Source organism: Rosa chinensis, chromosome 3 (assembly GCF_002994745.2).
Source record: "Rosa chinensis cultivar Old Blush chromosome 3, RchiOBHm-V2, whole genome shotgun sequence".
Classification (NCBI taxonomy): domain Eukaryota; kingdom Viridiplantae; phylum Streptophyta; class Magnoliopsida; order Rosales; family Rosaceae; genus Rosa; species Rosa chinensis.
The window spans coordinates 24,409,430-24,425,467 of NC_037090.1; the positions used below are offsets into that span (position 1 = coordinate 24,409,430).

At 36.2% G+C, this 16,038-nt stretch overlaps 1 protein-coding gene, 1 long non-coding RNA gene and 1 pseudogene across 2 annotated transcripts; 2 read left to right on the top strand and 1 right to left on the bottom strand.

Moving 5' to 3' along the window:
* Window positions 1–960: 960 nt before the first annotated feature.
* Window positions 961–3,704, top strand: LOC112191619. Its single transcript, XR_002933025.2, has 2 exons — window positions 961–1,535; window positions 3,531–3,704. It is a non-coding gene; the product is annotated as an uncharacterized LOC112191619 (long non-coding RNA).
* A 1,119-nt stretch (window positions 3,705–4,823) lies between these two features.
* On the bottom strand, window positions 4,824–6,945 carry LOC112195092 (annotated as a pseudogene).
* A 5,027-nt stretch (window positions 6,946–11,972) lies between these two features.
* LOC112191708 lies at window positions 11,973–15,752 on the top strand. Its single transcript, XM_024331110.2, has 3 exons — window positions 11,973–12,389; window positions 13,013–13,354; window positions 14,974–15,752. Exons 1-3 carry the CDS (start codon window positions 12,159–12,161, stop codon window positions 15,496–15,498), a joined length of 1,098 nt encoding a protein of 365 aa, XP_024186878.1. The 5' UTR covers window positions 11,973–12,158; the 3' UTR covers window positions 15,499–15,752.
* Window positions 15,753–16,038: the final 286 nt, after the last annotated feature.

Sequence of the window (16,038 nt, forward strand, 5' to 3'; positions counted from 1 at the left end):
TGCATGACTGACAAGTGCAAACTGTAACGTAAGTTTCTCAAAACTAAAACCAGCATTGTTAAAACTAACTCACCCATTCTAACAGAATATTTGTTTGTTAAGATATAGTAAATTCTTCAATCACTAAACACACGTATTTAATTCGTTGTTCAAACAGTACTATAAAGACTTCTGAGTAATGCTTGTTGAAAAATCCGTTGTTGAACTTGATTACATAAAAGATAGCTAGAGAAACATGTAAACATAAAGTGATCAAAAGATCAAAGCGCAACAAATCAAATTATTATTTCCTAGTACCATATCCTCTAACTACTCCTTCGATCTGCTTGGTCGAAAGTTGAGTTCAAGTTTTGTCCCCCAAAAGAGTCGTTGTATTTCGAAGAAGATTGGTTCTTTTTTGGGGCTGGTGGACATGAACGGCCTTCACAGGAACGATCTTCATGCGAATTCTCTTTCTTCTTATCTCCAGTCATCGTCCACTTGTTGCCTTCTTGCGACATATTTGAAAATCTCGTACGTCCTGATCAATCTCAATTAGCTAAGTACCAAAGTTTCACACAAAGTGCTTTGAGATTAAATTGTGAAGAATACAGAGGCCGAGACCTCTTTATATAGATTATTTTATTCCCAGATCCAAACGGATTCCTAGCTAGTCAAACTGAGACAAAGTGTTTGCTAAACAAACTAGGAAAAAATAATATTACAACCCAGCACAAAAAGGAAAAGCATATTGTTTGTGAAAAACCAAAAAAAAAAAATCTCTGCTGTACATGTAAGCAGGTAGATGAACGGTTGGTTAAACCAAATGATTAATGCGTAAGCTATGGTACTTCGTAAACCAAAGTTTATGCATCCGGAGGATCCAAATGGCTAAGCTTTACAGCTCTGTTTTATCAATGCTACTGAGCGTTCATTAAACAATACTCTATGAAAATAATGTTACGTCAAATTATTTAGGCCCAGTTTGGGATTGATTTTGAAGGTGCTTCTGGACCTGCTTCTGCTTTTGAGTTTATGTTATGCTGTTTGGTAAATTGTCTAGGAAGTGCTTTTGGTCCAATTTGCTTCTCCTAGAATCTGAAATTGAGAAGCACCCAAGTACCAGCTTTGGGAAGCTGCTTCTGTCAAAACACGGAGTGAACGGTATTGATTAAATGAAAGTTTCTCCTTTTTCCTATTATGTCCTCATCTTTTCTATAGGGTTTCGTTTATTCCTTCTCTCTTCCCAGATCTCTCTTCCCAGCCTCCTCCTCAAAACCATCGGTTTCTATAGAAAGCGATCTCTCAAGAGGATTCAAAACCCAATAGAAATCGATCTCGCAAGAGGATTCAAAACCCAATTCTGTCGCTCCTCCGCCACACGCCCCAAACCCAAAGCAAAACATCGATCGATCTCTCAAGAGGATTCAAAACCCAACTCCGTCGCTCCTCCGCAGCACGCTCCAAACCCAAAGCATTCCCGGATCGATCTCTCTGTCTCTTCAAAACCCAGCTCCTCATCGATGGTTTTTGGGACATGAGTGCAAGAGATCGAGGTAGGAACTTTTCATATGATAAATTAGTATGATTTGATTCTTGAAAGAGAATGTTTGTTATGACTATCAGTAATTAGTTGTTTGATAGAGATTTGATTGTTAATTCTTGAAAGAGAATGTTTGTGATGATTATCAATAATTAGTTGTTTGATAGGATTGAGGTTAATTATAGTCTATAGACAAACTTCAAATGCTGATTGAGAATGTAGTTGGTAAAAAAATGTATTTCAGTTTCAATCGGGTGCAAACAAATTCTTTGCCCAAGATGCATATGCCCAGGATTGGCATATGAATCAATGTGACTGATATTCACGCTAGCTGGCTGGTTCTTTGAGTTGAAAAAAAAATTTCTTGCAGTAGGTAGACATGTACATTTTGCAACCTTTATGAAAGTTCATGTATTATCAATCAAGCTAGCATATCAAATTATCAATGACTAGTAAAAATTGATCTTGATTTCAGAAACCTGAAATATATGAGTTCCAAAAGGTCCTTGGTAGGATCTCTTTAGGAGGTGTGTCGAACATCATAACTGCGCTCTACCCGGTGTGCTAAACTTCTTGTGGAATTCAGAAGTTTATGGACTAGAGGTATTCAATTATGATTGTTAAAAAATCTCTAATAGTTTGAGTGCATTCAGTTAAAAGTTTTAAAAGCGGATTTCAAATTCATAAAATTTTAGGAGTATTCAATAATGATTTTTATAGAGTCTATAAAAGTTTAGGTGTATTTTAAAAAAAAGGGCTATCATTTGTTTGCCCCCGTATACCGTTAATAAGGAGGAGGTAAAGAGCTAATTCAATGCCAAGCCGACGTGAAAAATGTTTCAAAAGTCAGTAAGTCGAAACCATTTCCTTTAGCAATTTGAATGAGAACTGCAATAGTAGAAACCCTCATTAGATCCTACTCTATATTCTTTCAGGTGACTCCTCACTTATATCATACACTGAAAAGTTAAGAAAGAGGGCCTTTGGAATGAAAAAGATCATAGCTACAGCATAAGTACAACTTCCTCATGTATCAGAAAAGATTACTTACTAGACTTGGAGGTGGAGGTGGACATAGAGGCATGGAGTTAGTCTACTATTGTATTGATAGCTAACTTACTATTACTGAAATTAATGTATACAAACATTAATGCAACTTCGAGTACTTTGACCTTCATGATTTTATGAACAAGGTTTTAAACTTGCAAACTGCTTTTTTTCTTCTAAACTTGGATTATGACAAAGAAGTACTTCGTACTCTTCTTTTATATGTATATATTTCAACCTTTGCATACTAGTGTGAAATTGATATATTCTGGTCCCTAGAAACTATTTTCATTTTAGAAACTATTTTCATGTGTTGAAATCTTATATATTAGGCTAATATCTGTTTAGTTTCGTACTATTTCATTTTAGAGGCAGCGATTAATTTTGAGGCCAAAAACAGAGGTCTGCATTCTGTTGTTTTTGACCCAGTTTCATTTTTACTAAAAACTGTACATTTCGGCTGGGTATCTGTAGTTGGTGTCTTCATGAAAGTTTCAGTAGACATCTTAAAGATCATTTCAGAATTGGAATCTCATAAAAAGGATTTCTCTAGATTAAATTATGATTTTTCAAAGTTGAAGGTCTGCATCAGGAAATTCTGCCAATTGTCACTGTTGCTGTTTGTTCCATTTCATATCAATAGTTTCCTTTATTCAAACTTGTGTAGTCAACCACAAACTGAACGTAGACATTCTTATCTTTTCAACAAAACATGTGACACCATTTTCGGAGTTCATTTGAGATACTTATGTCATTGTGAAGTCAGTTTTTCGCATCAGTTTGGCAGCCATACCTTCACACAGCCATTGAGGCTAGTAGCTCTTTAGATTGTGGTCAACATCTTTGCAATTTAGCAAAATCTCTGTGTCATTGGACTGGTTTGGAATGTTCTTCAACTTCTTCTTTCATCACAGATTGATATGTATATTGGGACTGATGTTGTTTTCCTATATAATATCAGGTCATGCTGAAGATCAAGTCTGATATATGATAGTGCAGCAGGAGGTAGTAGTGTGTACTTTTTAGTTCTCATTTGGTTTCCTTTAAGATATGTTTACAGTACTTTTGTAAATCGATAAATCATGAAGTTTGTAGTTTTTCATAATTGAGACCTTAATCCATGTGCCTTGTACTATCTTTTTTTTTTCCTTGTATTGCTTGGTTGTCATATCTATGGTTGTTCAGTTGCTCTTTGACCAATAAAGAGCAGCAGAGATGGTAATGGGAAAATAATAAACCTTAAAATGTGATAGAAGGGCTGCTGAATTGGAAAATTTTATATACATTAAAGAAATGTTGTTTTGATTACTAATCTTTAGTAGTTGGTGCTTGTTTCGCCCAATTGGTATTTGAGTTCTCCAACTGATTAGTTTCTAGATTTCCAACCCGTTCTTACATACAAGCTATGTTGACTGATTTAAACATAGGAAATGGCTATTAAGTGCAGTTAAAATCACTGTTGTTTTCAAGTCATCTTAGAGAAAATGATGTGCATTTGCTAGATCATTTGCAGTAACATATAATGAAGGTACAGAACAATGATCATAACTTGATTACACATAACTAGATTACACATAACTAAAATATAGAACATTATTTTACGTGAATGGAGTATTTTATGTGATATGCCTCACTTTTCTTATGAAAAACAAGTGAAGATAGTTATTACTACTATGGCTCTTCATAACTACATAAGAAGATATGCTCAACGAGATATTGATTTTGATGAAAGTGGAAATTATTCAAGTGAAGAGATGGAGGATAATGAACATGATGGAGATGGTCCGGGAAGATAAGAAATGGAGGCGTTAAGAAATGCAATTGCACAAAGTCTAATGAATACATCTACTAGTTCCATTTAGTTGCAAATTTCAAGCGACTTTAATTTATAGTGTAATGGTTCTCGTTGATCTATGGTAGGGAAATTAATCCAAATATTCTAGACTTATTTTGTGTAATAGTAAAACATAAAATGCATATTGAATGATTTAAAGTAAATCTTTTATTCGGTCCAACCAAGGGTAGAAGAATAATACATGAGAATTTTTTTTTATTTGATATGGTTACATAATAAAAAAAAACAAAATTATGTATTTTAGCAACATATCTTAGCATGTATGCCCATTTTGGTAATTATACACAATCAAAGCACTTTTGCCTTGCAATTTACCAAACACCTAGAAATTGCTTTTCATTCTCACAGCACTTTTCAAAACAGTTTACCAAACAGCTCAACTACTTCTTCTCACAGCAAGTTCGGAAGTGCTTCCTCTCACAGCAAGTTCAAAAGTGATTCTCCTCACAGCACAGCAATCCCAAACTAAGCCTAAACTAAAGTTGAAAAATCAGAAGCTAAACTCAACTACGAAGAGCTCAACACATATGCTGCGCTGCTACATATATATTTGTAATAACACTTGAATTAGGAACGATCTTTCTTGGTTTCTGATGCTATCAATATGTCCTATTCTAGATTTAGACTCCGTCTGCTGAAATATAGATTAATCTTCTTTCATTAGAGTCTAGAAGTCAATAAATTCCTAAGCTCCCTTCTGAGAATCTTTCCAGCCGCAGATTTGGGTATTGAACTTGTAAACACCACCTTCCTGACCTTCTTGTGTGGAGCAACATGTCCAGCAACGTAATCCATTACAGCTTTGCGGGAAAGTTTACTGCCATTTTTCCTAACCACAAACGCCACTGGCACCTCTCCACATTCTTCATCCATGGCTGCTGTTACTGAAATATCTACTATCTCAGGATGGTTAATCAGCACCGCTTCTAATTCTGCCGGGGAAATCTGAAAGCCCTTGTATTTGATAATCTCCTTCAACCTATCATGTATATATATGTACCCATCTTTATTAAAAAACACAATGTCTCCAGTATGTAGCCAGCCATCTTCATCAATTTTTGACATGGTTGCCTTTGCATTGTTCAAGTACTCTTTCATGATCGCTGGCCCGCGTAACCAAAGCTCACCAGAATTGTTTGGAGGCAAAGGGGTTCCAGTTTTCCAGTCTACTACTTTAGCTTGCATATTTGGAGCTAAAAGTCCTATTGAAGAATAGTTCTTAAACCTTTCAGTATTAAAACCGCGAGTTCCTACTGCAGTGGTCTCAGTCAAGCCATATCCCTGAATAAAATCAGCATGAGGAAGGGCCCGAACAAAGTCCTCTATGATTTTCATGCTCAAAGGAGCTGCTCCAGAAGCAACCTGCTTTAAACTCCGAAGACCATGTGCTGCCGTCACATCTTTGGCTACCTTTTTTGTCAATGCTGCTAATATTGGTGGAACAAGAGGGAAATGTGTGACTTTATACCTATCAATGGACTTAACAACATGGTCAACATCAAATTTCTTCATCACAATAATTCTAGACCCCAAAGACAACAACCCCATCACGTAAAGCGACAACCCGTATATGTGAAAGAATGGGACGATAGCTAAATACACATTCTCCAAACTTGTGTAGTCATACTGTGAAGCTTCAAAACGCACAAAGAGCTCCACTGCAGCTATAAGATTCCTATGTGTTAGCACAACAACCTTGCTCCCACCAGTAGTCCCCGACGAATACAGTATCGCTGCGGTGTCTTGCTGCTTAAGCACTAGCCTTGGAGCTTGATCAACTTTACTAAACATAAGCTTATAAAACTCCGAAAAGGCCTCTGCCTTTGAACCCAATTTTACATTTTCCGGCACCACAATAGTAGGAACACCCAATGCTTGCAATGCATCAACTTTTTCGGGTCCAGCAAAAGCAAGACAGGCATTACAATCAGCAAATCTGTTTCTTGATTTCTACAACAGTGCTGAGGGGATTCATGGTTGTGGCAATAGCACCAGCATACAAAACACCCGAGAACACAACGGGGTAGTAAATGCGATTAGACAAGAGAATCAAAGCAACACCACCTTGTGAAATGCCCATTCTGCGGAGGAGTCCCGAGGTCATGGACCTGACGAAAGAGTAGAGTTCCGAGTAAGATACTGAACACCCTGATGAGGCATCAACCAAAGCTGATGAGACCCCATTATGGCTGTGTGAGAAAATGAACGACACAACATCAAGAAAAGGGTCCGAGGGGAGATTAACACAAGGGTAAGTGCTGTGGTAGATTCCTGTTTCAGGTGAAAACCACTCAGGGTGGTTCTTCTGGGTAGCCAAAGATTCCGGATTCGGGGTTTTTTGGGATTTTGAGGTGGGATAGTTGAAGTTGTTGTTTAAGGTAATGGTCATGGTAGATAGAGCTAGCTAGGTGAGATTGCCTAGCGCACATTCATCGAACACTTGGTGATCATGAATTTTGATGGTCAGTGTTGGCCCAAATTTCACGACTACAGCAACTGTTGTTACCGAGGTATTTGCAAATAGATCGTTACTGGTTTGGAGGAAATCTGTATGTTACTTGGTCAATTTTTCTCTGGGAGTAACGTAAAGCTAGAATTGTGGGACTCGTATATCTACGGGGGCCACATTTGGGATAAACGTAAGAAAAGACAAGGGAATGAAGAAGAGGGGTGACCAAAAGAAGGAGAAGAAGCAAGGCAGATGCCAATTGAAAGCTTGAATGAGGCTCCAAAGCTCCAAACTGATATGATTACTCTCAATTGCAAGGCATGTGACAGTGCGTAACAATGGATGACTTGTTTGACGCGCTCAAATAATTTTGTATAGTTTTGGAATACTTTGCCAAATTTTGAAATAAATCGTAAATGAAAGGACTTTTTTTTTTTTTTGAGAAGAATAGACTTTTATTTCAGGGTAGAAAAATTATAACTATCGAAGATGATTTAGCGTAGTCCCCTTGCCTCCCAATATAAGCGGAAGACACGGACTATTCATTTTCCTATCATAAACATCGGTTAAAGATCTACCATCACTAATGACGGACATGACCCAAGGAGACTCATCCTCTAACCATATATCACTCGCACATTTTCATAGACTACAAAACTAACAATAGCATGAGCAACCTTGTTTTGACCTCACATCAAAATGGCGTATGTTGTATAGAGGATATATGAAGAACATTCATAAGCCTCCGAATCTCTTCCACTCATAAGGGTAATTTAAATTGACCAAAAAACAAAAATAAGGGTAATTTAGATCTTTTCCAAGGAAAAATGGTCATATTTGTTCATGACATGAAAATAGACTAATTTTTGTTTACCAACTATGTAACCTAATTTCTTGTTTGATTTAATAATTTTTAGAAGAAAATCATAGAATAGAATCCACACCAAAAGTAATTCCTTTAGCCACCACTCGAATCAAGTGTGTCAATTTTCATAAATATATATATATATATATATATATATATATATATTAAAAAATTCACCATTAAATGTTACATTTTTTGTTTTGTTTGGATTTGTCCTAAACTTTTGATATAGTGTAAGTTTTAATTATAGTTGTACTTAGTTGACATAATTAGGTGCACCTTCTTGACTTAGACCTCATATTCTAACAAACTCTTCCCATTACTCAAAATAACTGAGAGATAGCTTACTTTTGATAAATCTAACTGGTTTGTGTTTGAGAATCATACGTTTTTGCTCTGCCTTTTCATTGATTAGTACACTCCAATATCTCAAATCAAATAAGTGAAACGGGGGCAAAAGGCTGTACCAAAATTAGCAACCAAAGTTTGATTTAATTTATTTAGAGTTATTTATGTTAAGATTTTTAATTTTGATTTACAAGACCCATTCTCTTAACAATAGTATAGATAAAGGAACATATAAAGACTCTTTTAGCTTCTAATTCACATGAGATATCTTCTTAAATACTTAAATAGATAAACGAAAGAGAAATGTGTGGGTTCATATCATTCCAATCCCATGACTGAGTTGAAATGTAAAATATGTTTAGATTATAATTTCATATTATAAATTGTCCCAACCTACACACATACACATTTTTTTTAACACTTCATTAATTAAGTCCATATTCATTTAGTCTGGTGACATAATTTGTTTTTTCTCTTAACAAAGGATACGTCCTGAGTCTGTCCAGCTTGAGGTCAAACTATTACTTGCAGTAAAGAGAAATTAATATTTCCTTGATTAAGCCTAATAATCAAGCCATCTTTAAAAAGCTGTGCTCTAACGTAATTGTCTTCTCTATGACAGAGTTGTGATTCTTCTTTGTAAACTCGATTCTTGACAATTTAGTAATTTACCACAAGGCTGAAAGAAAATGAAGATGGTCTATTGGAGCCAAGAACATCATTTCTATTACCTTAATAAATACAAAGTTTTCTATTTAGATTATGTTTGATGGGCATTTGATAATGATATATAAACGGTTTTTACCTTTGTTTCTTTTTTAGAATAAAATGCGTCCATTCATATCGTGCAAAATGCGTCCATTCATATCGTGCTCTACATAGAACAATGGTTTTCTGGTGAGCAAATCAATCAGCCAATGCTTGCCAAATCTCAAGTGGATCTGTAAGGTAATCATCTTTTAGGATTTTATCAAGATGATAACGCAAGAAAATCATAGGTTTGGCGGGATCTTGCACAGATGACTTATTGTCAACTTTGATGGCATTAATTTCCAAGGTTTTTAGCCATAAGGTGAATTTCAACATCAAATAGTTCTTGCCAGAAATTTTAAGATGATCAAAGTCCAATTTTGTTAGATGCGTCATCTTTCTACAAAGAGAAAAGATGAGATATATTAGGATCCATAATTATTAGAACAATATGTCCTATGAAAAATTCATATACGAAACAAAGGTTTCGAAGAGTTCATAAATATGAACAATGGATCCCATAGGGAACACACGAGAAAAACATTCGTGTGATGTCTATAGAACCATAGGTTCTAAGACTACTCGGTCAAGGGACTCGAGTCTTGAGCAATGGAACATGTAGTTCTCATTGTCGTATATGAAATATAAATTTTCAACAATTATATCATATAAAAGATACATACAAATATATGTAAATGATCGCTTAATGAAAATTGATATTCATCTAGAAGAGAAAGAAGAAAAACTCATAGATCATTAGCCTTGGTCATAAGCAACTATGTTGCACCATAAGGCTTGTGGATCATCATGGAGTTCAAAGAAGAAGAAGAAGAAAAACAAGAGCAAATTCGTGCTGATAACGTGTTATAAAATAGAGAATTAGAGAGAGATAGAATAGAGAAACAAAGTGTAGGAGGCGGTAAAAGTGTCTATTTCATTCTCATTAGACTCCTTTATATAGGAGTAATGTTTACATCATAAAGACATAACTAATGAGTATTTACAGTGGACAACCACATTTATATAATATTTATAACAGTTTTTACCTTTGACTGGCAAAACAAGAAGAATAAATAGAAAAGCACCACTAGTGAAATAGAAGGAATCATTTTCCATTATTTCTTGGCCTGGAGGATTCTTTTCCATTCCAACACCGACATCGATGTTCTCTCAAAAAAAAAAACAAAACACCGACATTGATGTCTCTGCCATACACCAGAAGAGAAGGCACTGAACTCAGGGGGGACACAAGTTTTCCAGTTTGTTACCACATACCAAACCCATCAGAAAAAGCCATAATTGCAAATAGTTTGAACGACTTTGACACGTTACCACCTGAATATTTTCCTCCCTTGAAAGCTCCTCCTCCTCCTGCGTACACCCATTTCCAACCACAATGTGTATGTGTTGGTAGAGCTTCAACAATTAATGTCCTCACGCGCTAATTATGGCCATGCAAGTACTGTTGCCTTCACATGAATTCTCGCTTAAGGCTCTTCATAGTTATTGATATCCAAAAGTTTTGTTAAGGATGACTCTTCCACAAGAATCTAAAAAGAAGTATTACACGTACAGTGACCTCAAACAATATAGTTCTTGTGGAAAGGAGCATATCCAAGACTCGGGAGAAAGTCCATTGCCGTGTGACCCAAGGTGCTAGGCCATAATTAAAGGGTAGCGTGAGAATGTGGAATATTTTTTTACATTGGACAAAAAATAACTCACATTAGACTTCCTATAATTTCTTGATTTTAAGTTAGATGCTTAAATTTCTTTATTTGACACGATACAGGACAATTACTAGAGAGATGCGACCGTTATAGAAATTCCTACATATATTGTGATGCATGTTTGATAAAAAGTGTTATAAAATAGAAACTCAAATAAACAACAGTAAAAACTAATAAGATGGCGATAATTGTCAAACGGGTTCTATTTTTATTTATTAATGTCGTTATATTCTTACACATACATTTTAATGAAAGCTTATTGCATGTGAAGTTTTGAAGCCAACCCAACTTAAAGTATGTACTTGGCAATATGGGCAGGGCTACTCTACTAGGAAGTGTCTAGTGCGCGCACACTGGTGCATGTGCCTGAACAGATCCTCAAAAACTTTGCATTTGCTTTTTCTGGAGTTTGAAATGTGATTCGCATCAGAATGGCAAAAAGCTGGTAATCTCCATACTTTGCCAGCATCATTGAAAGAGCATTTAGCTAATGGAGATCTTTGACACAAAAAAAAGGGTGATTCAAGAAGAGTAGCATCATGAAAAGACCACTAACTAATAAAGGCCGATCCGAGTAGCTCATGGTCCCTCTTGACAGAAAATAACAATTACTTGCAAATTCATTCTTTTTGGCCTCTACTGTCACTTAAATAGCACCAGGAGAACTTACTATACATTTTTGAGTGTAACTAGGATAACAAATATGTCTCCATCTGAATAAAAGCCAATGAAGTTTTTTTTTTTTGATTAACAAAGCCAATGAAGTTGTTCATCTACAAAGGCAATTAACTTGGAAGTTTGGAATCTATCTATAGATCACTTAAAGGCAATCAAAGGCTGATCGGTCTGGCGGTTGTTATTTTTGTCAGGAATTTAGTTAAACTGAAGACAATATGTTTAATAGAGTGTTTAGAAAAGGCTTAAATACAAGAAAACCAAAAACAACTTCTTTATTTTGACCGTATGTAGGAAGAAAAGGTCTTAAATTGATATGCAAACTCACTGTTAGACCAAGCCAATTTAAATTTCTCCAGTAGTTGGTCACATTTGTTCACATGTTTCTCAAGGTGTTTGATGTTAATACCATTTGGTCTAATGACATTAAAGTTTATTGTTGTAAGTAAAAGGTCATGAATTCCACTTATGGACTGGTTGTACATTTTCACGGACTATATGTCTTCAGTTGTAATATTATTAGTTGTTTATTGACCTTTTTATTTAAAAAAAAAATGGTATTCGACCAAATACTTCAAATAAAATTAAACAGTAACCCAGTAGAAATCCTTAAGAGAAATTTTTCATTTCGATATCATCGATGAAATTTGTTTGCATCTGCTACTAGACCTCCTACATGGGTATGGTTATTTTCACCAAAACAAGTGGGATTGTGGAGTAATCTGAGCAGCACGCATCGAAACTGCGAGTGGAAAAGAGTGCATTACAACAGTGCCCCCCTTTTTTAAGCACTTGTTTTGGAGTTGGGCGGTTGGCTCATTTCATTATATGCTGCAGCTACCAAACCAACTCTCCCAGCTCCCTTCCTCAGTTTCTCTGTCTAAGCAAAACCAGACACAGCCAAAGCTACCTTTGATATGGGTCGTCTTGCACCATTATCAGAAGAACCCAATATTAATGAAGAAGAAGATGCCACAAATCGCTCAAGCAAAGGCATAATGAGGAGTCAGACATGGAGGAAATGGATCAAGACCCACCTCACCTCCCTTGCCATCTTCAACAAGAGGTCTGACTTCAAGGTCCTCCTCAGCGTTCTGGGTTGCCCTCTCTTCCCTGTTTCTGCCCTCCCCGAACTGCCCCTCAATGAGGTACGTAATTACCAACTCCTGCATTCCTTGGAACTTAATTTTTCCCAGGTTTATGACGATTTGGGGTTGGTTTAGTCTACTGTGTCGAAATATCCTGCGAGAAAAAAAGAATGGTGAGAACTATGATCATTTATCATGATCAAGACGGTACGGATAGTTTCATGGGGAATATTATTAGTTAACAAAGATTTGCTTGGTTTAAGATCAAGTGTGTTCTATGCTTCAACTTTTTAAGTGAAAGTGACCCGTGATAGTGTGGAGAACATAATATCTGATGTTATGGGCCTTCTTTTTTGGTTTTGTGTTTTTAGTTCAGCTTTTCTTAGCAATTTGCCACACTAGTTCTTGTCCCACCATGTGAAAGGAAGCTTTTACTTTAGTATGAGATTCAACCTTTTTAAAAAGCACAATTCATATGCTTGCAGAAACACAAACAATTCCTAGTTAATTAGATGGCCAACAACAAATTTCAAAGGTAGTTTAGGTTGTAATGTTAACTAATTAAGTAATAATTAGAAGCTTTAGTACTGGTAGAAAGGTTACTGAAATATCTAATCTTCCTGGAAGTCTTGATTATCCCCTTTAATAAACTTTCTTCTGTAATAATTGTATTAATTAAGCAGGTCTCCTCCACTGCACAATACATAATACAACACTTCACAGCAGCCACAGGCTGCCGCAAGCTAGAAGGTAGAGTCAAGAACATTTTTGCAACCGGAAAAGTGAACATGGCGATGGTGGATGATCCCGGTCCTGGCAGCTCCATGAGTGGAGCCACCACCATATCAGAAAAAGGGTGCTTTGTAATGTGGCAGATGATTCCCAATAAGTGGCTGATTGAGCTAGTTCTGGGTGGTCACAAGGTAGCAGCTGGTAGTGATGGCAATGTGGCATGGCGCCACACGCCGTGGCTTGCTGCGCATGCTGCCAAGGGCGGTGTTCGTCCTCTCCGGCGAGCACTCCAGGCAAGTCATTTTCTTTTCTCTTAACCTATTAACTAATCTATCATATATCATATCAACAGGCCTGGCGTTTATAGATTTAGTTATAAAAACTTCGATCTGTTTCTTTTAGTATGTTTGTTATGCCTCATGTCTATTTTTTAACTGAAACTTATTTAACTACTTGAATCGTATGTTGTTACCAAAGAATGCTGTGGTGGGAAATTGTGTCCTTAGGCGAGCTACTTTCCCATATAATGCGGTTTGCTTCCAAGTTACTTTGGCATGTTCTTCCTCGTACTTTCCCATCAGAAATATTCAAAAATCTTGGTAGCATCATCAATGACTTGTTTTAAATGTTGTGACCACAAAATTACATAATTTCTAGGTAGGGTAGTGGTGACCATAAATATAATAGGCCTCTTATGTCCGTAGTCAGTACTGGTATCATCACTTGCCAGCTTAAAATAATAATCCACAAACATCATGATGCGTGAGTAGCGTGGGGTGTACCATCAGACGCTGTTGAATTAACTGGTTGAGAAAATTATTTGCAATCTAAGAGCAAATCCATTAGTTGAGGTTGGCATGTCAATATTATTCACTGTTTTTTGCATTTTATTTCGACCATTTAGGTTGCCATGTCAGATACTGTTCACAAAAAGTCACCAAATGTCAGTTGGCAGGTCAAGAAATTGACCCAGAATGACCTTTTGTGAACGGTATTTGACCTGCCAACCTAAATGATGGAAATGAAAGGCAAAAATCAGTGAATAGTATTGATCTGCCAACCTCAACGGATGAACTTATTCTAACATTTTTGATTCGGAGTGTTAATACTTTGAAGTTTGAAGTACTGTAAAATTTTATGGTAGATTTGATAAGCAGGCTCATTTACGTCTTGCATATCTAGTACATGATGTACATCCGACACATTAAATTCTTTTACGGAATTATCAGTAAGATCTGAAACCACCCAGAAATAGTGTCAGATCCATACACTAAATAGCTAGCTCAGATGAAACAACCACGTTAAGATCGTCCTTGCACATGTTAATTATTGATGTACCTCATGCACTAATTAGAGGGTCTTGATATATATAATGTTTAAGTGTAGGCATCATTTTACTTGTTTTTTATATTTAAATAAACTGTTTGGTGGATTTTAGATCCGACTGAGATTCGTAGTAGGAATGTGGAGCTGTCTCCTTTATTGTATTTGCAAGTGAGACATTCAGACATCATCTTATGCTCTTAACAGCCAAAATATCGGATCTCGCTGTATACTTGTATTCTATATAGAATTGAATATTACTATGGACTTGCTCATCCCTCACGTGGCATTGGCAATTATTTTTGGTTAACGATTATATATTCACAATAATGAAATATATGAGGAAAAATCAACAGTCTTATTCTAATGGTCTTTGCACTTATTGATTTAGGAAAAGTTATTAATTATATGTAACCTCTGGTTATATATGAGTTCTTCTCACGATAAGTATGTGGGTTACAAAGTAATGTGGCAAGTCTATGCATGCATGTTGTGGGAGGAAGTTATAATGATGGTTTACATACAAAAGTTGCATGACATTTCAGGTGGAATTACACAAAATGGTTAAGCAAAATTTGTGTGTATGTAGGGACTAGACCCCATGGCGATATCAGCTGTATTTGCCCCAGCACAGTACATGGGCGAAAAGCAAATCTCGGACGTCGACTGCTTTGTCTTAAAATTGTCAGCCGATCAGACAGATCTGTCTGAAAGAAGCGATAGTACTGCAGAGATGATCAAACATGTGATATTCGGTTACTTCAGCCAAAGAAATGGACTACTCGTGCACTTAGAAGACTCTTACTTAACTAGGATTCAATCACCTGGTGCCTATCCTACATACTGGGAGACCACAATGTCGACTAAGATCGAGGATTACCGGACGGTGGAAGAGGTGATGATCGCCCATGCCGGTCAGACGAGTGTGGTCATCACACGGTTCGGGGACAATTTAAAGACTGGCTCCGCAATCACACGGTTAGAAGAAACATGGACCATCGATGATCTTGCTTTCAATGTTCAGGGCCTCTCAATGGATTGCTTCATTCCTCCTAAAGAAGTGCAGAAAGATCACCCGAAGAAAACTCTAGATTGGAGATCACCATTGCATTGATCATGATCGAGATCAATTGTTCATGAAAGAGTGAGTTATTTTCATCAGCCAAATTATTGGCGCCCATATATCCAGGCCTTATATGCAATTGATTTGTTCACGATACAGATATTATGAAACATGTTTCTGAATGTATATTCTTTTGTGTACAAGGTTTTATGGTAACCATGTACTACTAAACAACAATGACTAGACAAAGAGAAGATCATGTCTGTATAGGTCACCTCATTTGTATGTACATTTCTTTACTTTTAGATTTTGAGTATGCAATTAGAAGGAAAGAATACAAAAACTTCTAATTAGACACTCAGATGAAAAAAATAACTTCTAATTAGAAACAAAAACCACAAAACAGGATAGGAAAATAACAAGGGTAAGTTGGGAAATTAAGGGATAAACTTTTAGATGTTAGCTATATTCAGAACTTTGTTGGGTTAAAATAGAAAGATCCCAACCAAAAACTCAGAACCCAACAAAAACTCAGAAACTAAACAAATTCAGGGACGGGGATGCTATACCAAAAGACAAAATTTGCAATAA